At 39.2% G+C, this 25581-nt stretch overlaps 1 protein-coding gene across 2 annotated transcripts; it reads right to left on the bottom strand.

Annotated features, from left to right (window-relative positions):
• Positions 1 to 2575: 2575 nt before the first annotated feature.
• On the bottom strand, positions 2576 to 24741 carry rap2aa (RAP2A, member of RAS oncogene family a). Of its 2 annotated transcripts, XM_079822269.1 has the most exons (3): positions 24537 to 24717; positions 23992 to 24462; positions 2576 to 7456 (listed from the first exon to the last, which is right to left on the bottom strand). In XM_079822269.1, exons 2-3 carry the CDS (start codon positions 24303 to 24305, stop codon positions 7219 to 7221), a joined length of 552 nt encoding a protein of 183 aa, XP_079678395.1. In that variant the 5' UTR covers positions 24306 to 24462; positions 24537 to 24717; the 3' UTR covers positions 2576 to 7218. The 2 variants fall into 2 exon arrangements, with proteins under 2 accessions (XP_079678395.1, XP_079678394.1); XM_079822268.1 differs by having other exon boundaries at positions 23992 to 24741.
• Between the last annotated feature and the right edge of the window lie 840 nt (positions 24742 to 25581).

The following is a 25581-nucleotide window of genomic DNA, read 5'->3' as shown; positions in this document are numbered from 1 at the left end:
GGTTGTAGAGACACTGGGACAGAGTCAGTGGTGTTGGGTTCCCAGGACCAGCCAGGGACTGTTGAAAGGAAAACCCCAAGTTCTGTTCCAGAAGTCCGTAGGTCCGAAAGGACTGTGCAAAAGCCCAAACACTTGGACGACTTTGTGTTATAAGAAAAAAAGAAGAAGTTATAATTGATGTGGTTATCTTAAAGGGGGGAAAGAAAGTAGTAATTTGAGCAATGTGATATTCCAAAGGAATTATTATTTTGTTTAATTAAGAGTAGACCACACTGTTTATTTAGTAGTTAATGTTCCTATGCTCAGGGGTGAATTTAAAAGAAAGTAGATCCTGCGTGACTTACGTAAACATACGCGGATGTATAAGAATGTGTGAGAAAAGTGAAGCATAATAAAAAACCTGCTGGGTGTTTGACTCAGCCTGACGTCTCCCGTATGTTTTGTGATTAAGGGTCAAGTTATCACACCTACAAATAATATTTCATTTATTTGTTTGATGTAGGCCTATATATATTTACACATATAGACGAATCTTGGTGATAACGTTAATCATTCGGCAATCCTGCAGCCTGAACTTCTGTAGGCGAACCACCCTCATGGTGCGTTCACACCAGACGCGAATGAAGCATTAAGCGCGAGGGATTTACATGTGAAGTCAATGCAAAGACGAAAATAGACATTCTGCGTATCACGTGATTCGCACGAGTTGAAAAATCTGAACTTTGGTGAATATTCACGCCACATTAACCAATCAGAAGCTTGCTCTAGTAGTGACAACAATGAGGAGAAAATCATATGTGGATACCCGGAGCTGTACGACACATCTTCATACTTTATAGAAACAGGAATAAGTGAGTGAGGAGGTCAGACAGTCTGGTATGTTGTAAAAAGCGCTCTTTGCTCAGTTTGAGCTATATATATAAACACACACACACACACACACACATTTGAGACTACAAGCTAGCTAAAGCTGCCAAATTGAGCTTATTCACCATATTTTAAAACAATCCATATCAGTGAATGTCACGCGCGGATGAAGCGAGTAAACGCAAAATGTTCAAGCGTCCAACTACGCGCACAAGTCGCGTATTTGAACGCAGTTACAGAATAACGGTTTCAGCTAAAAAAACAGTCTTTACTGAAGAAGAAAAAAAGTACAGCAAACTTTCATTTTTGGATGAACTGTCCCTTTAATGCCAGTGGAAGTTTGGAACTCATCATCAATGGAATCAGCAGAGCGTTGGCGGCTTTTACGCCTCAGCACTCGTGACCGGTTCCCTCTGTGACTTTGTGATCTTCCACTTCTGTTCCCAAACGCTTCCACTTTCCATTAACACCACTAACAGTTGAGCGTGGAATATCTACTAGCAGGGATGAAATCTCACAAACTGACTTCATAGGCATCATATCACAGTACCACGCTTGAAGAACTACACATTTTTCACAAATGTTTGTAAATGCATGTGTAGGTATTAAAACAAGGAAAGCACACAGAAACTGCACTGCAATGTGTGTGTGTCAGATGCACTTTATTTAGGTGCCAAACAAACAAACAAAAAAAGAGTGTCACCATTCAGTCATTCAGAAGTTGAGCACACGTCCACATAAAAAAATATAAAATCAATACTGACTCAGAGCTCTCTATTCAAACACATACACTCAGACACACACATACACCATCCATCCATCTCCGTAATCTCTATATGTTCAGCCTTGAGATCGAAGCTCAATCCCGGCCAGGAGGAGGAAACCAAGAAAAACTGGCAACCTCTGTACAAATGTATACAGTCAACCAATAAGCATAATCATCAATGAGCCATACAACCACAGAGGAATAAGGAGAATGAGTGCAGAAAGAGATGCTGAAGAGACAAGTGAGAAAAGGGTGGGGAAATAGAGAGAGACAGAAAAAGAGTGCCATATGTGATACTCCGAGAGCAAAAGTTGAGTGTGTCCAAACGTCCCCCACCCGCATGACCCGTCCAATCAGTGACCAGGATTTACTCTGCATTCCATTCGGCTCTGAGAGTTAACATTCCTACTGGGAAAAGTGCAATAGAAAGTCTCTTGAAGTTGGGATTTCAAGCTTGGAAACTCGCGAATGACGGGTGCTTGATGCAGTCAGCAAGATTTACACAGATCAACATTCAACATTTAAGCAAATGAAATGCATCAAGGAGACAAAAAGTCCAACACTGCATGATAAAACATGTCTAGCAAACATATAAAACAAGATCAATGACTCTTCTCCGTTGATATACCAGTCGAACACTTGTAAAGCGTAGTGTATCCTCCCCAGGATGGTTCCTAAAAAAGATCTTTGTTCACGATTGTTCCACTGCAAAGCTGACAGTAGAGATGTCGTTGTGCTTCCTTACGTCCAGGGTTTCCGCGGGGTCTTAAAAAGTCTAGAATTTCAAAATCAAAATTTTAGGCCTCAAAAAGTCTTAAATTCGCTAAAGTATTCTGTTTTAGGTCTTAAATCATTTTAAACAGGTCTTAATTTTCCTACGTCCATGTAACGCTTCCTCTAATGCTCATTGAAATCCTGCAGCACTTTAGAATGTATAAATAGTAGTGCTGTCAGTTAAACGCGTTATTAACGACGTTAACGCAAACCTATTTTAACGGCGTCAATTTTTTTATCGCGAGATTAACGTTCTTTTTGGTCTAACAAACTTTGTAGTTTTTTCACATGCTGTTGCAGCAACTAGTAACGTTAGAAAAACTACAACACCACTCCGGATGTAGCTAGACCGGAAACAAAACATCAGGCACGCTGCGGCTGCCCACACTTGTTTGGGCCATTAAAAGAGTAGACGTGGATGGCAAGCGTGAGACGCCGAAATGAGAAACGTATTATGCCATGGTTTAACTCAGGGGTCTTCAACTAAAAGTGCTTGTCTTGAGCGCTGCTTTCTGCTCTGATGGTGCATTCACACCGGACGCGAATGAAGCGTTTTGCGCGAGTGATTTAAGTCAATGCAAAGACGCAAATAGACATTCTGCGGCGCGAATTAAGCGGCGTGCATGTCGCGTCATTCGCGTCCGGTGTACCTGCATGCTTGACCGCGCGTCTGGGTCTGAACGCAACAGTGAGCATTGCAACGTTAACTGTTTCATTAGCCTACGTCAAAAGGCTTCGCGGTCCGGATTTGGACCGGAGTCCGCTAGTTGGCGACCCCTGGTTTAACTGCACTATAGGCGGAGTCCTAGTTTACCTTGCATGTGCACTTTGTAATTTTATTTTGTATCACCCTGTTTTGATCCCTTAGAAAGGGCTGTTGAAGGGGCTGTTTGTGCAACAAAGTATTTTTTTTCACCCTTTTATTGATGGACAGTGTTACATTGTGTGAGCGATTATTTGCTCCAAGTGTGAATGACTGCTTCAAGTGAGAATGTTGGTGTGAAATCGAACACTAAAGTATGCCAATGTTGTTTTCAATAAAACAAACATTTGAACAAAGCAAGCCGATCCACTTTTCTATGTTGATAAGAGCATTAAAATAAGAAAAAATAATGGGACAAAAAGAAATCAAGGGACATTTAGAATAAATAAAAATGTGCGATTAATTGTGAGTTAACTATGGCATTAATGCGATTAATCGCGATTAAATATTTTAATCGTTTGACAGCACTAATAAATAGTCCAAATATAATTCGCTGTAATACAACTACAAATGAGATCAACATGCAGCTTATATTGCAGCCAATCAGCTTTCGTGTTATTGGAGTCTCTTTCAGATTGTACCACAGACACAAAAAACAGATTTTATTCTTCAGCTAATAGTCCTCCAGTTTTTCGTGTTTCTGCGATTACTAAATATAATGAAAAATCAACATGCTTTTTTTTTGAGATCCTGCATTATTTGTAAACCAAAATGAACAAGATTTATGTATTTAGTTTTTTATTATATTGTCATGTGTGGCTGTTGTGCATTTTGCAGAATATGGTAAATGAGGTGTCCTAATTATGAAAAAAAATGCAAACGTCTGGAAATTACCACCACAAAATCATTAAATTCATTTTTATCTCAAATATCGCCAAAAAAAAGTCTCAAAATCTTGGTGGAATTGAGTTATGAGGAAGTGCAAGTTTATTGATTTGTTCAATTTGAATAAATTAATTTACTTTGCAAGTAAATTTGTGACTGCATTTCCTTTTATAGGTCTTAAATTTCATTCATAATGGTCTTAAAAAGGTCTCAAAAAGTCTTAAATTTGACTTGGTGAAACCTGCAGAAACCCTGTACGTCGTCTTCTGAACATCCGACTTTGAATGGAAGCAGCAAAAAGACAACAGCTCTGTTCCAAAGCCTACAGTTCACCCACACAGACTGCATCCTAACGGAAACCACCTCATCCGTGACGCATCTGGAGCTTTCCACATAGACATTAGACGAATGTGATTTCACCAAGATCCTGGAACAACATTCCAATCTGAGGGACAAGTTTACAGTTTATATAATCTCACAACCAGGGTCAGGTGCTTCTACATCAGAGTCATTCACCTCACTTCCCTCTGATTTTACGGATAAGGACAAGAATGTAGTTCCAGGATCAACAAAATATGTTGAATGTGTCTTGGCAAAGTCATGGTGACTGTAAACATGCACAGCCCTGGGTGGCTGAACGATTCGAGGGAAAATAAAAAATGCATAGAACACACACATTACAAAAAATAGTTATATTTAGAATCTCATCCACTGTCTTGGAAGATTTTTTTTTTTTTCATACAGTAGAGCTCATTCGCAATGCATTCTGGGAATGCAAAGGGGAACATGCTTTTATGTCCTTATGTTGCGTTCGAGTTATGATGGAAAGATCGTATTTACGAGTTGAGCGCACATGAGTGCATTCACAATGTCAAAGCGTCGCAGATACAGTCGTTTTGGTATCATGCCATCAAATTTGATGATCCGGTATATATGAAAACGGTTTTGTCTATTGAAACAAAATTCATAACTTTTTTGCCGGCATGGTCTGAAGATGATAGGATTCGATTTTAGTGACTTTTGACCACAAGGTGGTGCTGCCCTGAAACTTTGAGCACCTTCAGGTCATGGCGCCCGAGATACAAACTGATTTACGTAACGATACACCAATGTGTTCGTAAAATATAGCATTTTACGACAAAATTAAAAATGGCCGACGCCCAAAATGGCCAAAATGGGGTATCGTTTGACTCGGCATTCTGCACCGAATCTAAAAAGACCAGTTTTGTGATTCTATGGTGTGTTCAAGTTATGATGGAAAGATCGTTTTTTTTACGAGTTGTTTTGGTATCATGCCATCAAATTTGTTGATGCGGTATAAATGAAAATATTATATATGGAAAAAAAAAATTCTATTGACACAAAAAACAGAACTTTTTGCTGGCATGGTCTGAAGATTATTTGATTCGATTTTAGTGAAAATCGGACAATCTGTCTAGGAGGAGTTACAAAACAGTAGGTTTTCAAAGAACATTAAAATGGGGGACAGGAAGTTCGGCCGAAATTGGTATCTATGTTCTCGGCATGACCCAAGGAATCTATCAAGACCAGTTTTGTTTACAATAGACTAATATAATAAAAAGTTATTAACATTTTTTTAATTTCATTATAACTTTTGACCACAAGGTGGTGCTGCCCTGAAACTTTGAGCACCTTCAGGTCATGGCGCCGAAGACACATACTGGTTTTCCTAACGATATGCCAATGTGCTCATAAAATATAGCATTTTACGACTAAATTCAAAATGGCCGACGCCCAAAATTGGGTATCGTTTGACTCGGCATAGAGCACCGAATCTAAAATATAATATATGAAAAGGGTTTTGTCTATTGACAAAAAATCCGAACCTTTTTGCTGGCATGGTCTGAAGATTATTTGATTCGATTTTAGTGAAAATCTGACAAACTGTCTAGGAGGAGTTACAAAAAAGTAGGTTTTTAAAGAAATCACAATGGGGGACAGGAAGTGCGGCCAACTCTGGCTAAATTGGTATCTATGTTCTTGGCATGACCCAAGGAATCTATTAAGACCTTTACCTTTTGGTAGACCTTTTAGTTTCTTTACAATAGACTAATTTAATCAAAAGTTATTAGCATTTTTAAAATTTCATTATAACTTTTGATCACAAGGTGGTGCTGCCCTGAAACTTTGAGCGCATTCAGGTCATGGTGCCGAAGACACATACTGATTTTCGTAATGATACACCAATGCCCTCGTACAATATAGCATTTTACGACAAAATTCAAAATGGCCGACGCCCAAAATGGGGTATCGTTTGACTCGGCATACAGCACCGAATCTAAAAAGACCAGTTTTGTGATTCTATGATGTGTTCAAGTTATGACGGAAAGATCGGCCATCTTGCTCTGACGAAAGTGACTTGAACCTCCTGACATAGTAAACACGACTTCCCAGGAGGACTTGAACACACCACCGAGCGTGAAGTATATTCCCGTTTTACATTTGAGCACCGCCGAACGCACAACCTTTCAAAGTATACGCAACTAAAAACGTCCCTATTTCTCAAGGTTTTGACCAATGAAAATGTCCTTGTAATCGGTCTGTTGTCGTCATCTCCAGTAGTTTGTTCTTTTTATCCCTTTCTTTTTGACAGGGAAACAACGGGCCAGGTCAGTGTCGCCACTGTCCTTGTGGAAAAACTAATTAGTGCAAAGAAATTCAAGGAGCTTGTGTGCGTACAGTACGTATTTACAACGCTGTTATGACATCCATGTCATGTAAACTGTGCGTATGATCACTTTCAGGCTTTAACATTCTGTCTATGTAGGCATCTAACTAGGTTTTGGAACAAAGCTGACTGTTTTTCTACCTCAGTATGAAACAGAAGATGATTTTAATGGATCTATTTCCTTAAAACAATGGACAATAAGAAAGTCATCATTAAATAATTATATGGCTATATCAAGCATATGGCTAAGAACCCTTATTCTCTCTCTCTCTGACCTGGTGACAAATTCAGATAAAATCATCAATACCATAAGATAACATAAAAGTCCAACTCATCTCCACTGAAGGATCCTGCTCAGACAGGAAGCGTGAAACCTAAGGCAAGTGCTCTTCCTGCGGTTGAGTCAGTCAGAATTTAAAGTGACAACAAATCCTCAAAGTTACTGTCAGTCTGTAGATAGAGAATGATGGAAAACCGCCGACACTAGAAGGTCTATCAAAGCTGCTGTAATGTGAGTTGTGTGTGTTGGGGGGGTTATTGTATATTGCAGGAGGAGCAGCACGGGTCGTCTTTATCCGGCTGGGCCGCGTAGTCCATCTGCCGTACGATCTCTGCAAAGAGTTCGTCCACCATGGTCTTGCTCTTGGCGGAAGTCTCGATGAACGGACAGCCCCACTCCTCCGCCAGCGCCTGCCCTTCCCTCACGGACACCTCCCGCTCGCTCTCCAGATCCACCTTATTCCCCACCAGGATCACCGGGACCTTCTCATACCTGCACACACACACACACACACACACACACACAGCCTCATCAGACCCTCAGACAGCAAACAAGCGGACACAAACCCTGGGAAATTCAGCACAGAATAATTTCTCTAAAACATGACAAAAGTGATCTGAAATGTGCTTTAAAATGAAACTTTTAATTTGACAAAAGTGCACTTGAGTGTGTTAACTCGGCCATGCTGAAGTACACAATGTATTCCCAGCTATGACACAAAACCCTTGGGCTGCGTTTAACTCCGCTTTTAGACATACACTTGTGAACTTCCCTTGGCACTTCCCCTCGGGGGAATCCCCGCCGCTATTTTGAAGCTCGTTCAAGTTTATATGCACAGACCCTCGACTTTGACAGAGGGAGCGAGTCTACTTAATATGTACACATCAGGCAGATCCATAGACTACAACACAACACCATTGGGACGTCACAGCAGGTCACGCTTAATTAAAACTCTATTTTATGAAATTGAAGTTACTTTGACATTTAATCACAAAATACTTGTAGCCACCTTAAGCTGACTGTTATAGTTTATTGTAATGTTATCATTTTCGTTTGTGTACATTTATTTTTCCCAACAGCCCAAGCACACATACATAGCATAATATTTTCATTTAAATGTTTTCCTATAGATAAAGTATGTTTGCTGTATGCTGACAAAATTAATTCAAATTAAATCCATGAAATGATCCCATGATGGGAACCCATAAAATGTTCGTTATATGACAAGGTTCACTTGTTCCATTTATAAAAGTGTCACTCCCAGTCACAGGATATTTGTTATTAATTTGTTTTACTCACAAATAACAATTTCTACCTGGTAAAATATTATTGAGGTTGACAAAATTCATAAATTTGTGTCTTTTCGACAATGGGCAAGGCCAAAAAAATAAATGCCTTAGCCTTTTATTATTTTCCATGACTTTTCCAGACCTATAAAAAAAAAAAAAAAAAAACACTTGAAATATACAGCATATCCAGGTCATTCAAGATCACGGGAACCCTGGTTCTTAAATAGAATTGACAGTTGTTAAGGGAACAAATTAAATATGAAGATGTGTTTTGGTCGATCGGATCACAAGTAGACGAGAGAGACACATTCCCGTTTACAGCTGGTGTTTTAATCTGTCTCTTGTCCACTTTCAACCACTTCTGTCCTGATTTCTTCAAGGGGAGGGTCTATGGGCTTTTTCAGAAACAAGGAGAGCATTAGCTTTAGTTTCTGCTCTGACAGCCACAAGACCAGCCGAACGCTGTGAGTGTGTGTGTTGGAAATCAGGAATGGAGAGAGAACATTGTGCTTGGGACGTTTTTCATCCTCAAACCAAACTTGGGCCTCCAGCCAACAAAAGTTTAAATCCCGTCTGGCTAGCGCGCGTCCCATAATGTTAGTGCTAGGTCAGTAGACGGTCTTTTGAAAACAATTCGGTCAAATATGTGTTCAAATACCTCTAGAAGTGGTCGAAAGTGAACAAGCTCAAAACGCTTTACACCCCGTTTACACCTGTATTTAGCGTCGCCCACTACGATCAACAAAAATGCATCTTAATACCAGGTGTAAACAGGGCCTTAGCTGATTTTAAAACACGTTTTGCATTACTTTAAATCATTTTATGGAGGGATGGGCATTTACCAAAAATATCGTATTCAAATATTCAGCCTCATAAAAAAAACGAATATTCAATGATTAGTTTATTTAAATTAAGTTTAATGAGAAAGACGTTTGTTGTTTATCATACCATATTAAGTAGGGGTGCACCGATCCGACTTTTTCAGTCCCGATACCGATGCCTGGGCTTTGTGTATCTGTCGATACCCGATACCGATCCGATATATTGTTGAATTAATAATAAACTGTATATCTTCCACCTTATACCTTCCTTGAAGAGACTAAAGGCACCAGACTTTACTAACTAAACATAACTAAGACAAAATAACAGATGTATGTAAGGTGTTGAATTCTTATTTATTTAAAAAACAATTGTGCATTCAAATCTAAAATAGAATGTAATCTAACTTCTTTAAATAAATAAAATGTAGCAGTGGAAACAAAAAACAGTGTATTGGTCAAACATACAATAGTAATCTGACAGTTACCAAACATTTTTACACTACAGATAATTGTTTTGGTATATAATCATATCAATATTAAAAAGTAGCATTACAAATTAACAAATAGTCTAATTTTCAACCATATGCAATTTAATAAAAATGTTCAGCTAGCTAATAACAACTTTGTTCTGGTTTCACCTCAGTCCTGTCTAAATGATTGTAGGCTAGGCCTATTTATTTTACTACACATTGTCAACAGAAATAAGATGAAATACTGTTGATAATTAAAAATAATTCTTACTACCCACTCTTGCTAAAATGGGTAAGCACACTTGTGTTCTCATTTCAGATGCGTTCTGAGTAAATTAATAAACTGATTCGTGAGTTCAGTGTTGGACAGATCAGTTGTTCTGGCCAGTCGTTAAAATGATTCGGTTCAAAGGAGTCATTAGGTCACGAATCGGACATTAGCAGACGCGTTGTGTACGAATCCCGTCTGTTAGAACTAGGGCTGTAATCAACCAAAGAAAATCTTGGTCGACTGAAGTCCTGAAATTTTCGACTAAAAATCGACTAAAAATGACGTTAGGAAAAAAAAAGTTAAATTAATTAGCTGCGCACTGTGCGCAGTACTTGGTAGCCTTGTTGTCTGCATAAATGAATTATAAATAAACATAAAAAACTAGTAGGCTATTTGCAGTATATTAAATAGTTTTTGAGCTGATTATTTTGCACTGAAATGAGTCTGACACACGAGTCTGTCAGCTCTGACAGCGTTGCATCACATGCACCTGCGCAATATCATAGCCTATGATTTCCCAAAATATAGTACTATTGTCAACTAAATATCATCACAAGAACTTTTGAGGAATATGCAACATAATTTAGACAATTGTTTTTGTCATATGTATTATAATAACTGACAGACAGTATAATATCAGCCGCTCTGTGCAGCTCGAACAGGATCAGCTGAGCTCAGCTTCGCGGCTGAGAAACGAATAGACTATTAACTTAAAGCTTTTACTCTTAAACACAAAAGGCACGTCCACTTTAATAAAAAATGAATATTTATTAAACAAGCCAGATCAAGAGCAGAAAAAACGCTCTCACAATTAAATAAATAATATAAGTTACAGAAAACTAGCCTTCTTCAATCTGTCTCTTCTCCAGTGGGTTGGGCTAATCCAAAAGTGAAAACAATGGGGGTGTTTTGAAGACAGACTGATACCTGTGAAACAGGGGTGCTCTGAAAACACCCCCATTAGCAATTAGTGCTTTCCACCTGATGAAATGAACGCGGCGCGGCAAAACTGATGAAATGAACGCGGCAAAACTGATGAAATGAACGCGGCAAAACGGACAGTACAGATCCACTTTTGCGGCACGACTGAAGCGTGGTGTTGTGACGCTTCCCCTCATGTGTATGTTGATGGGCGTTCCTCAAGTTTACCGCTATGGGTGTGCGTTTGAGCCAGCGGGGAATGAAAAAAAAGGACCGGCGAGAGACTTCTCTTCGCCAGTTGGTTGGGCTAATCCAAAAGAAGTGAAAACAATGGGGGTGTTCTGAAGGCAGACTGAGACCTGTGAAACAGGGGTGCTCTGAAAACACCCCCATTAGCAATTAGTGCTTTCCACCTGATGAAATGAACGCGGCGCAGCAAAACTGATTAAATGAACGCGGCAAAAACTAATTAAATGAACGCTGCAAAAAATCGACCAATCAAAATTTTGGTCGAGCCAGAACGTATCGACCAATAATCGACTAATCGACTGGGAGATTACAGCCCTAGTTAGAACATCGCGAAAGATGTCAACACACAGAAAACACTTCATAACTGGATATAATTTGTCTCCCGCTTATTGAAAGTATGCTTTATGTCAGCTGGTCAGAGAAGAGTCAATGTTTTTTGAGCGCAATTCACACCCAGTGATGTGTCACGTGCAACATGGTTTCGGTCTTCCGAGCTTTTGATTTGGATTAATATGTGAAATATGAGAGCGAACACTGATTATTTTGAAGACCCAGAGAGCGCGCGCGGGGGAGGAGCTCTCAGATCGGTCTCTCTGTCACTCAGTCACAAGCGCAGCATCTGTTCTACATCACTCGTAAATCACAATAACTCATCAAATTAGGCTTTGGCCGTCAAAAAAATATAAATGCAGGAAAGACCCTGACTTTGCAGTAATACCCTCGAAACAGCGACGAACTAGTTGGCGTGGCAAGCGTGAAATATCTCCTCCACACAGCCGACTCTCTGGCTTGCTCAGTTCTAGCATGCGACACACGTGAAGCTGACGAATGACGTCGGTTCTGCTGCGACGGAAAAAAACACCTGGATCGGCTTGTGGATCTGTTAATTTTTCCGATCCCCGATCCAGCTATTTTGTCAGTATCGCGGCCGATATCCGATCCTAATATCGGATCGGTGCACCCCTAATATTAAGTTAATACAATCACACTCCACCCAATGCATTTAGATTTAATTTGCATGCTTTATCATGGATTCACTGCATTTATGGCCAGCAAAGTAGCTAGGACTGTGTATCGGCAAGAATCTGGCGATACGATACGCATCACGATACGATATATTGCGATACAGTAAGCAAGGCGATATATTGGGATATTTCTTATTTTAGTTATAGGATACACTTTTAGGAAAGCTGTCATAAAGAACACACCACCATATGCCAAAAAAATTTAATTGAAGCGGAACACGCATTTGTGTTAATTAGTCCCTGTAACATTCAATATGATTGAGACCCTTGTTTTGTGCACTGCAAAAAATGCTCATCTTACTAAGTAATTTAGTCTCGTTTCTAATCTACATATCAAAAAATTCTTAAATCAAGATGCATTTACTAGATAAGTAAAATGACATAAGATATTTTTTCTTGTTTTCTTGAAAATAAAATGAGTTTTTTTGCTTAAAACAAGCAAAATTATCTACCAGTGGGGGGAGAAAAATAATCTTGTTTCTGATTGAAATCTTGTTTCAGTCCCAATCAGAAAAAAGATATTGTTACCTGGAGGTAATGTTTCTCTGCATCAGTGCCTTATGACAAAGCATCTAAACGGTAACCGTTACAAAGAAATAACGGAGGCACTGCACCTTAATGTTAAGAGATAATTAAGTGTTCATTGTGATTTTAGACTTTTCCATGGTTGTGTTGACATTTCTGCCTTTATAACTGAGGGGATTGTAATCAGAGGAAGGTTATGTTTAAAATAAAAATGTTTAAATATAAAATATTTTTCTCCTGGTCCTTATTTTAAATGGGTCATAAAAATATCAATAATGATCGATATCGACCGATATGAAACAATTATTTCGTGATGCAGTTTTCAGCCATATCGCCCAGCCCTACATTCAACAACAACAACAACATCATTGCACAGTACTTTCCAGTTTTGGTTTGCAATCCAATCAAGTGTTTACATGTCCTATCAAACGGATTAGAAAAGGTTTAAACCATGCTTTACAATCCAAATTAAATTTCAATCAGATTGGGCCAATTCATTCTGACTGGCGTGGTTGCAGGTGACTTTTCTTCTGACTATGCTACTAGTCTGATTAAAAACAGATTATTAGGGTCCATGTAAACGCAGCTAATGACACTGCTTCATAAAATACTGTTTTAATGCAAATTTGTGTCTAATATTATTACAACATAGCCATCGTTTAATAGACGTGCAATGCCAAACTGTATATTAATTAGGGCTGTCAAAAGATTAATCGCGATTAATCGCATCCAAAATAAAAGTTTGTGTTTACATAATATATGTGTGTACTCTGTTAATTATTATTTATATATAAATACACACACATTCATGTATATATTTAAGAAATATTTGCATGTATATACTATATATACATTTATATAATCTATAATATATATAAATATAAATGTTTTATATATAAAAATAATATTTTTTTCTTAAATATATACATGCTTGTGTGTGTATTTATATATAAATAATAATTTACAGAGTACACACACATATATTATGTAAACACAAACTTTTATTTTGGATGCGATTAATCGCGATTAATCTTTTGACAGCCCTAATATTACTATATAGTACTTCTGCTTAGTTCTCAACTCTGAATCTATCATTATGATTATGCTGCGTTCACACCAAACGCAAATAGAGCGTCAGGAGCGAGTGATTTCAATGTTAAGTCAATGGAAAGGCGAGTTGATGCGCGTCTGGAGGTCCCGTGGCGCAATGGACGCGATTCCGCCTCGTTCGTGCGAATTGGATGCGCATTGAGCGTCTTACGCGAATGGTGCTTTTGGCCATTCACGCGGTTGAAGCGAATTCGCATCTGACGCCCGAGTTGAAAAATTTGAACTTTGGCGTCAATTCGCGGCGCATTAACCAATCAGGAGCCTGCTCACTGCTGTCACGTGGTAAATTGACATGATGAGAAACCCTGCATAATTTAAAAATACTACTATTGTGTCACAAAATGAGGTTTTACGACTTTTTCAGGTCAGAATGTAGTTGTTTAAAGCTCAAATCTGTGGTTTATTTATAAAGAGAGCGCCTATTTAAAAAAAAAAAAAAAGATCTTGTGTTTGTGGAGTTGTGAGATCCGGGCGATCAGCGGCGCTCAGCGCTCATTAACCCCAGCGAGAGCAGCCTTTCCTCAGCCAGTTCTTCTGCCGTCTGCCGCTGCTCTGATGGCCTGTAGTGGCTCATCTTGTGTGGATCTAACGGCCGATCTTTGCTCTCATGAATCTATCATTTGTTGTCTGCAAAATCGTTTTGACTGAGGGCAAAGAGAAGTTTCATAACTTTATTTTTTTTAGGATATTTAAATACACATGCAGTGAAGATAATGTAGGAGTTACCTGGACCACATTTGTGTTTAATACATATTTTTAATGAAAATGATTTATACGAGCGTCCAATTCGCTGTGGACGCGCGAATGGATTCAAAATGTTCAAGCGTCCAACTAGAGGCGGTAGACGCAATTTTGATGCTCCATTCTCATTTGGTGTGAACGCAGCATTAGGCTGTTTCTGCTCAGGGCAGACATTATGAAATAACTCCCTTTCAGACTCGCGTCCGAACTCTTGCAGTGCATTGTTCAGCTTTGCCCTCAAGGCAAAAGAATGTCTTTACCCACAACCACTAACCAGAGCTTGAGGAGGGTGGGGTTACTGAAGCCACACCCCTCACAAACCTGTTATTAGCAAACCACTAGTGATGTCACAGTTTAAAAGTGCTTCCAGAATGATAGCCTATACTGGCCTTATTCTCACCATTTGTGGGTCTTGACCAAAAAAAAAAAACTCTGTACGGATGGGCTAAACATGTTGAGAACCATTTTTACATTTTCTGATTGCGTGACTGTGCACATCCGTCCACCGCAACACTTGGGTATTGTGGGCGGTATATACAAGGACCAATCTCCACAATATTATGGTCTGTAGTCTTAGTATCATGCTGTTTTATCATCTAGCAAGCAAATTCAAGTTGCTTCTCGTCTACACGCTGCGTTATCTGAAGTTTGTGCGAGTCTGTGCTTGAGGTGTTCACCTCCACGTATGGGCAATAACATTTGCACTTGCTCTGTAGAATCATTTGTTCGAGTCGCTTATTTCTATATTTAAATGGCAGTAAAGCCTCTCGTTCTGTACTCTCACTCATCCTTGAAGAACAAGCAGCGCTGGGACAGACGTCTCTCACTCCCACCATCTCTCCCTCATTATGCATCGCTTTTACTGTGTGAAACATTTATGCCACTCAATTATTCAATGTTTTCTGAGCGGCGTCTGCGTGCGAGTGCAGATCTCTATTATTTGCGTGGGAATGTGTGCTGGAGATGATGATGTTTGCAGGTCTGTATAAATGTATTTCTGGATCAGGACTGTGAGACTGTGGGAGTGTGAGTTACAGGAGCGTTCTTCTCTTCACTGACTGTTCCTGAGTAATGTTGCTGTTGTTAATGGATTGCTTCTGGATTGTTTTAAATTGGGAAGCAAACCTAAAGAATACTAATAGAATAGATCAGGATGTAATAGGACAATTCCTGTTTCTTCAGTGGGATCTTAATTGTTCCTTATGGAATTCTTAAAAGAGTCCATTAATTTCAAATTATGACACAATTTCATTATCAATCCTTTAGCACATCTGGGCTCACGTGTGTGTGTTTGTAACAGTGTGCAGTTTGCTCTTATGTCTATACGCAGGGCCTAAAATGAACACTTGCAAGCGCCAAATGTGGGTAAAATTTGGTGTTGGCGAGTAAATGAAACCGTCACTCGCTATTTGGCTGGTAACATTTTTATTAGGGATGCACCGATAGGATTTTTTGGGGCCGATACAGATTTTAAACAATTATTGGCCGATTCCGATACTGATATTTGTCACTTGCCTTCTTATTTGAAATGTTGTCATTAAAATGAATAGTGTTTTGATAATGTTTTAAATCAGCACAGTTTTAAAAAAAAACATACATTAACTTATAGCCTGCTAGCTAGTTTATTGCTGCATTATCAAATCATTTTTAATGAACCTATGTAAAAGGACTGGATCCTTTTAACATTCAGCAGGCCAACATAAATACAACAGAACAAGATACATATGAAATGTGCTTTTTAAGTAGGTTTAATGTTAAATAATACTGCATATTCTTCACTGTATACATTAAATGCATATATTATTATTACATTAGCTAATTGTACATCATTAATCCTGTCAAAATTACTTTGTTAAACTGAACTTTTATTTTGACGGGTTGCCGTGAAGACCTTCAAGTTCCTGTGTGTGTGTTTCTGATATGACGATAGATTTTGTCGAATGAAACGGTGAAATGCTGAAATGCGGCAGAGGCTGAAAAACACTGAGTTTCAGTGCGTGTGTGTGTGTGTGTGTTAGTTAAATGAAACCGCGCGTCTGCGCCATTCATTCACACAGAAACATGCAGGATTCAGTCTTTTTGCGGCTTAATATTCACAGACACGAGTATATATCGCGCTTTGATTTAAGTGTAGCCTATTGACCTACGTTTTATTTACTCATCAAAACTTTGACAAATTTCGTGGCATTCTGCGTTATGAAGTAAATTCCGTTTTATGACTGGATTCCATCTGTGTTTTCCGCATTGTGGAAATTAATCCTTATGAAAGTTACAGAAGTTATTTAGTCACCAAGAGTAGTGAGTGATTTTCTTTGTTGGTCTTTTGTTGTCTGATGAACATTAAAACAGACAGTAGAGCAGCAGGAATATTACAGAATAATCTTGGATTATGCAGCAGACATTACACAGCTCAGTGCCTTCACGCAGTTCATTAATAAACCATTGGTTTGTTATATCTGCCTTTTTCATGCTATAGCCGATATGCCGATGGTTGTAAATTGATCAAAAATCGGCCTAATTTTTATGAATTCTAACAATGTATGAACATAAACAAGAACAAACTTGCACAATGCTCGGGACGGGCCAGCGCTGCATTGTCATGAAAGTATAAACCTTGACAATTTAAATAAGCACAAGACGACGCTAAATGAAGCTCATTTTGTGACGCGGGTTTCTTGGCGCGAGTAACAAAATGAGCTTCTTGTGCTTATTTAAATTGTCAAGGTTTAAACAAGGTCTAAAAGCTCTTTTATGTCTTCTACCACAGATTCACACAAAATTGTCCAAAAAATAGCGAGTATCCAAAACACCGGTTTTGTCTCTCGCCCAGACAGTCAAAGACAAACGCGTGTGTATCAGTATATTAGGTCTGTGCATTTGCTCTTAAAGTGACAGCAGCCTAATATTCCTGCTGCTGTCTGTTTTAATGTTAATCAAACACAGGACAAAGAAGAAAAAAAATCACTCACTGCTTAATAACTTTTGTAACTTGAATAAGTATTAAAAAAAGAGGTTTCATTTATACAGTGAAGACTATGTAGTGATATTTTACATTTGCTTTATTACATTTCTGTACCTGAAAACTACTGTTAGACCAACCTGAAAAACCTGAAAGGCACTGCATTTCATTTGTATCTTTGGTATTTGTCTATATACATGTACTTTTGCTTGTAATTTGATTATTAGTTAGACTAGTGGTTTTAGCTGTGATTTTGAAATTAGAATGGAGAATTGCAAAAATTCATTGCCGATAAAAAAAAATGTATGGCTGGTAAATGTACATTTAAATGTTAAATGTAAATGTCACTGGCCATAGGCAGGTGTGGTAAACAGTTAGTATTAAGCCCCGTCTGTATGCATGTATGTACCCCTGCTGCCACTCAATAGACTGAGAACTTGTTGTTTCTCACATTTTACTGCCTCTCACTGGCACCGAATGTCACCAACCAAACTGATCAAGCCCTTATTGTTTGTGTAGTCACATATTCTGCATTTACTCAAGAGATCTTGAATAACAATTGTTTTTCAGAAGTAGTTACAACTGCTGCAATACATCCCAACCAGGGTTTGACATTAACACCCGCCAACCTGCCAAATGTGTGCATTTCAGCAGTGGTGTGTGTGTCACAGTCACTCCTATCAGACACTCTGGCAGGTTGAATTTCATATATTTATACATGTTGTATGCTGTTACAGGGCTGGAATTTTGTGCATAATTTGACTCATATCTGCATATTTTGTGCTCAGGCCCAAAGTGCGGCACATAAAGCTGCCTCTCAGCACTAAAATTTGTTGTTTTTCACTGCTTATTGCGCTTAAACAGTCAAATACACACAATATAATGCCAAAACGCCGGTCTTAGTGAGTATTCCCCTGAACACAGTCAGTTCTGGTTTAAGTGAATGTAAACAGTTGAGAAAGAAAACGCAAGTGTAACAGTGTAATGATCCGTCAGCTCTTAAAGTGACAGCAGCCTAATAAACCTGCTGACAAATTATGAGATAATATTACAAATATCTACATTCACTATGGTCCGGGACGTGCTCGAGCTGCCGGACTGATCTGAAGCGCGCACACGCCTTTCTCTCAGACAGATCACGACGCCAGTTTCGCGGATTATTGGGTTTGAATGGTAAAAAATATATGTAAAAATGCGAGTGTTCAGGTAAACACAGTCGGATGTCTTTAGTGAACGTATACAGAGTTGAATGAGAAATCAGGTGTTACAATGAGTTTGGTCCGTGCAGCTCTTAAAGGGTAACTAAACCCTAAACCAACTTTTTTTAGTTGATGATCTGTAATACTGGGGCTTTATTAATGCTGTTCATTGATTCGAGTAAATGTTTTGACATTTGAGTATAAAGTGTTTTAATTCTATAAAATATGGTGTAAAACCGCCAAAGTGCTGCCCTCTTAAGGTTGAACGGTGTCTACTGCAGTTGAGTTTTCCTATTGGACGTTGTGGGTCATCGTGATGTAGGATGGTACCTCCAACGGCTCACTATCCGCGCCCCTAGCACGAGCTCACCACGCCCTCAGAAATGTTTCCCCCAATCACATGAGGAGAACGGCTTCACTCCAGTATGAACTGTCATGTTACATGAAGTGGAAACATTATGAATGAAACTGACTTGACACTTGCTTTAACATTGTATTGAAGAAAATACGGTTAAATAATGCAGTTGTCAGTACACGTCAGGCTTTTCTTGCGATATTATTGCCGCCCGTCATGTGTACAGATCATGTTCATACATGAGACGCGCTTTCAAACCCTGACACGCAAGTGGTTGCCTCGGTAACGGACATCAATACCGTAACGCACTGTCTAACTTATTTGAGGAAATCTGTTTCTAATAGGCTTTTAGGTCTTAACTTATTGGTCCTGCGCTGCTTATTGATTCAGTTCATTTGAATGAAAATCGTATGTATATCAGATATCTGATCTATTTTTAGTGGCATTCAGTGTAAGGATTTGACTGTTCATAGATTAGGTCAGTTCTCTTGCGCGGCTGCTTCACTAGCATCGTCTGCATCGGGAGTTAACGCAGTTTGAGCAGCGGCTCGCATTGATAAGGCTCTGGGTCTGTGTCTACAGACAATCCACCCTCCTCCACTTCAGGTGAAGGTAGGAGAAATGACCGCTCTGTTGCAAAGCTACTGGCGTCACTCCAGTCTTTCTCCATCTCTGCGACTCGCGAGTCAGACAGCTGTCAATCAATCCGTCACTGCGGGTCTCAGGTGCACGCCCTCCGCTCAGCTCCGCCCTCGGTTCATCCCCTCTGTCTCCGCTGGGCTCTGCCCACTTTTCCAGCATTTTTTTTTAATTACCAGTGGGTGGAGTTAAGCTCTGAGCAGGGGTTTAGTTACCCTTTAAAAGGCCAGACCTCATATTCTGTGTGAAGCAGGGCAGGAACAAGCCGGACAAGGGAGTTTTTAGGGTTTTTTGACCCTAAAACAATGATAAAACAATGAATAGTAAGGTCTGTCATATTATTCATTACTTTTACAGTTGTTTGCCATGGTATGGATTCAGTATCGGTATTGAGGAATTTTAGTCTGGCATCGTATCGAAGTCATAATTTTCGTATTGTGACAACACTGTTCTAGAGGCTATAAAATGTATTTGCTGATATTCTCTTTTTTTGTTATGTTGGTTTACAAATTTGCACCTTTTTTACATTTTTACTCTTTTAGTTTTCAAGGGCTTGTTTACATTTATACTTATAGTGCACTACTGAAGGCCAACGTTGCAAGTCAAATTAAATGTTTTTAAGTAAAATTGTTGAAAATTGTGATAAATTAGTCGATAGATTAATCGATTAACCAATAAATTAATCGATATAAAAATAGTCGTTAGTGGCAGCCCTAGTTGCAATTATGTCTAAATTATGTTGCATATTCCTCAAAAGTTCTTGTGATGATATCACTAGTTGACAACATAGTACTATATTTTGGGAAATCACAGGCTATGATATTGCGCAGGTGCACGTGATGCAACGCTGTCAGAGCTGACAGACTCGTGTGTCAGACTCATTTCAGTCCAAAATAATCAGCTCAAAAACTATTTAATATACTGCAAATAGCCTACTAGTTTATTATGTTTATTTATAATTAACTTAGGCAGACAACAAGGCTACCAAGTACTGCGCACAGTGTGCAACTAATTCATTTAACGTTTTTTTCCTAACGTAATTTTTAGTAGATTTTTAGATTCTTATTTTTATTCTTAGAGTTGATTTATGATACTTTGCTGTGCCACAAATAGGATTTTGGATGATGTCATAGGCATGAACCAATCACTGAATAGATGTCCTTATTTAGGAAAATATTCTCAGATAAATTCATATTGAATGGTGGAATTAAGGGGAGTTTGCATTCAACACACAATACATTTTTTTCAAGAGAATACATTATGATATTCACATTGGAAATGAAAGATAAACACTTTTTCCACCATGTCTTACAAATTACATTTTTTTAAACCAATGTGCTGTTAACTCACCCGCCTATATATAGGCTAGATTTTATGATATAATCCAAAATAATACAGAATTGGTGGGAGGAAGAAGCGCTACTTTTTGCCGATTCATTCGAACAGCGGAATCTTTTTTTTTTATATAAATGGCAACATTAACCAGCGCTGAAAAAGATGATGCTTGCTCAGTCCAAACCGCTCGTCGTCAAATATTTCAACAACATTTTTCCTTCCTCTCCTGAAAGATTTGCACACGTCTGTCTCCTCAGTGCCATCACAAACTCCTACTGGCAACTCCTAACCACTTGAGAGACCTCTCAATCGGTCTTAAATAACTGGGAGAGTAAGAGTGATTCTTAGCTTTAAGAAATTTGATAACTTGCTTTTATACTTAAATTTGAAAGTAGGAGTACATTTCATGAATTCTCAGCACTTAAGACTAAAATAGCACTTTGAGAAGCTTGATAAATACGGGACATTAAGCCAGTTCACGTGCTTGTCCTTCGTTTGTATTAGTGTCATGTTCAGTCGTGATGGTATTCAGGAAAACAGCACTCTTGTTTGTGTGATGTTGCTTAACTGTATCATATGTTATAAATGTAAAAACACAATTTGTAATTTTAACCGTGTGTGTTAACTGAGTTTCTCTGTGTGAGAGGCGCTCATTTGTTTTCGATTTTCTCCTCGAGAGGCTGCATGAGCCTCAACAGCTCAGTACATTATACATTATATCCAACATCGATCGCCACTTACACTACTGAATGCAGAATCATTTAGGTGATTGCCTAGTTATTTTTTGTTATTGACGTTTTAATCAGGATACTAGTCTGTCGGGCAAGTAAAATTCTTTCACTTGTCCCTTCAAAAACTTCACTTGCCCACTTCATGTGCACTTTCGGTCTTGTGGATTTACAATGGCCGCTGTGTGCGTGTGTCCGTTAAGTCCACGAGACCGCAGGGCGTCCCGTTTATCATTTTAGGTCTCAGAAGTGTGCTCGCGAGCGCCCCCTTTGAGGTCGATATGCGCCCTCGATTCGCACTTCTGCCGGTTACACAGCGGACTTCTTCCCGGGAGTCAAAGCGGCATTACATCATCAAAAGTACGGACTCAGAGGAAGACCGCAAGGGTTTAGGGTAGGGCTGTAACCATTTGACCAAAAATAAAAACCTCGATTAATTGAACATTTGACCTCGATTACGATTAATGAACAAATTTTTTTTTTTTTTGCCCTCATAAGGTTTTTGAGTAAGTTCACTGATAAATATTTTCTACTATTCAAGGTGAATTTTTTTTTCTAATGAAAAAGTGCATTTCTTTGTGATTTTAAAATACTTGAAGGAAACTTTCAGCAGTTATTGTCAATGGGGCAGATTTCGGTTTGTTGTACATCAGATACATTAACACATAGGCCTACATTACATTTATCTGAATGCATTAATGAGAGAGTGATTGTGTGTGAATTACTCATACCGTCTCTATTCATTATTAAGCTGTGGTTTGTACTTCCTTCAAAGGTATTAAAATGTATGACTATAACGGTTGAGTTTCTAAGCTACTTTAGTGACTTTAGTCGCAGGATGGCGTTGACACTGCGTTTCTGCTGCTCTCTGTGCGCGATCTTCACGTGATGTGCGAGATTCTGTCTGAGTGTTCGTTTGTCACAATATATCAGGCATTAGTTCAACATAATACACTTTAATGTTCAAACTGGCAGGGGTTCAAACGCATACAAATGACAAGCTTTGTGAGGACGCAGGTGAAAGAATCTGCCTTCCGGGTGTGTGTTGCCAGAGACGCGACACGGCTCTCTGTGTCACAGAAAGAAGCACTGAACGGATACATTGTCCATATTGTTGTTTTTGAATAGTTCACAATCGCTTTAAATGTTGAAACTGGCAAGCCTTTAAACGCATACTTGACAAACTTTATGAGCACGAAAGTGGCTTCTGGGCTTGCGCGCGCCGTGTGTGTGTGTGTGTGTGTGCGCGCGCATGCGTCAGCGGTAGGCTATATGAAGAACGGCAATTAACTGACCTGTATAAACTGTGTAAAACATGCCATTACCATAGTAATTCTGAGCATCTATAAACACAGATAACCGCTCCTGCATCTCTGTGTGTGCCTGCAAACTGCACTTGATGTGACTGACGGGGCGGAGTCACGTGAAAACCGAAATAACCGACATGGGAAAAATACGGTGGTTAGAGGTTCTGAATGTCGGTTTCGGTTATTTTTCGATTAATCGTACAGCCCTAGTTTAGGGTGCCATCTGGGACAGGGCCTTCATCTCACCAGTTATCTTGAAGCCCTTAATATAAAGTGTGCGTCATGTTTTGGACAAATTGGATTGTGCACTCTGCGTCCTCCACTATTTTTCATATGCGCTCGTATAAAACTACTGTATATCGATATAAATGGTATTGCCTCAATCCATACCGTCTCGAAAAAATATATCGTACAAACTCGATATACCGCCCACCACATTAAACTTTCCCTACACAGGCCAATGACAAAAGCAAGATGAATGCATTTGATCTTTTATCTTTATGCATTTGTATTATTAGTTATTAGATAACATTCCATGAATAAAACAACATTTGGCGTTTTTTAATATACCCACAGCAATGTCTACTTTCAGTCAAATATACATTTATTCTGACTCATGCAAGTTCGGTGTGATTAGAGGAGGGGTTTTCTCACTGTAGAAGGCGTCTGATTGGGCAAACAAAGACTCCGCCCCTGAGTGCAAGATGAGTCATCAGTATTTTAGCCTGTTTTCCCAGAAGTGAAAGACCTAATATTGTCAACTCTGAGCACACGTGCATTCCTCGAACACTTTCTAAAGCCTCATAAACTCTGATTTGTTTGCGTATTCATCACTAAATCACTCTAATGTGTGTTAAACACTCATGCTCCTCTAGTGCATCACTTCTGCATGAATCTTTCATGCTGACAGATCCAACACTTGGATGCGGCACATCAAGGCTCGAGCAACAGGCCTGTAAAGGCCCAACAACACTACACACACACACACACACACACACACACACCATTACACATGCATGCAACCGTTTTAATATGACATGCAGTTTGTGGCATGTGTGGGAAAGCACAGGTCTGAGATCTGACCTCTTGACTCGGATGATCTGGTCCCTCATGGGCTTGATGTCCTGGAAGCTCTGCTGGTTGACCAGACTGTAGACCAGGATGAAGCCCTGGCCGTTTTTGATGTACAGGTCCCGCATGGACGCGAACTGCTCCGTGCCCGCCGTGTCCAGGATCTCCAGCACCGACGGCGACGAGTCCACCTCGATCTCCTTACGGTAGAAATCCTCGATGGTCGGGTCGTACTTCTCAATAAACGTCCCGGTGACGAACTGCACGGTGAGGGCGGATTTACCGACCCCGCCGCTCCCGAGGACCACCACTTTATACTCACGCATCTCTCCGGTCTGAACGGGTCGAACAATCAAAATAAACTCACACGGCGGCACTGGTGTTCATGTTTCGGGCGTTTAAACGAGGCTGTCCGCGGACAAAGACAAGCTTCCAGCAGCAGCAGCGCTTCATGACCACGGAGCACCGGCGGCCCGCCCGCGCCTATAATTCACAACGGGAGACGGTTGAATAGAGGCGGTCAGCAATAACTTGTGCTTTTCATCTGCTCAGCTCACCATCCTATAGAAGTAAACGAAGACTGCGTGGAGAAACCCAGCGGACGGCCTCCGGTATCGGCGGATAGAAACACAGTCCGTTAAAATCGGATCATTTGGGGCGCATATTCGTGTTTCCCGTCTGTGTCTGCTCTCTCCGGTCTTCATTAATACTCTAACACACCGCCATGCTCACGGGTGGGGATCCTCCGCTCTTGTGAAGTCCGACTCGTTTCGGCGAACCGGTTATTTAGAACAGTTCGTTCGAAGGAACCGGTTAAAGAACGACTCATTGATTCTTTTACACAAAAAAAATGCGCATTTTTAATTCACAACAATACATTTCTCAACACTATGCCTAGATTTGATGTACATAAGAAATAAATAATAACGCATAACTTATATTAGTTAAATATTTTAGCTATATTATTTAAATATTAGTTATTATAATTACCCATACATTTTAAGAATTACCTCATTTCTTAAAATCTATGATTTTATCGTTCTCTTAGATTTAGGGTTTCTTTGTTTACCTCTTTGTACTTTTCTTTGCATTATAAATGCAGTGATGCTTCTTCTTTGCAATATATATATATATATATATATATATATATATATATATATATATATATATATATATATATATATATATATATATATATATATATATATATATATATATATATTAGCCACTGCATAATATTGCTAGTTTCCATATATCTTAATTGTATATATTATTGTAAAACATTTTTTTTGACAATATACACTGGAAAAGACCATGGTTGCTCCCTGAAATATGATATCTACATTTTAAAGGTGCAGTGTGTAATATTTATTTATTATCTATTGACAGAAATGCAATATAATATGCATATTTCCAGTGTTGTATAAAGACCTTACATGATGAACCGTTATGTTTTTATTACCTTAGAATGAGCCGTTTCTATCTACACACACCGCGGGTCCCTTACAGTGAAGCCGCTGCCATGTTTCTACAGTGGCCCTAAAGGGACAAACTTCTCAACAGAGCGCTAGTCACTCTCTGCTGTCTCAGACGACCACATCT

The sequence above is a fragment of the Gobio gobio genome (genome assembly GCF_949357685.1).
Source record: "Gobio gobio genome assembly, chromosome: 7".
NCBI classification, from domain to species: Eukaryota; Metazoa; Chordata; class Actinopteri; order Cypriniformes; family Gobionidae; genus Gobio; species Gobio gobio.
Note: the sequence above shows the minus strand (reverse complement) of the source record. Positions and strands in the feature narration are given on the sequence as shown.

Bases quoted from the DNA above. Each gene is read 5' to 3' on its own strand.
- rap2aa (XM_079822268.1), bottom strand. From the start codon at position 24,305: ATGCGTGAGTATAAAGTGGTGGTCCTCGGGAGCGGCGGGGTCGGTAAA. The intron at 7,457-23,991 runs GTCAGATCTCAG...GTGTGTGTGCAG, and splicing joins CAGATCATCCGAGTCAAGAG to GTATGAGAAGGTCCCGGTGA.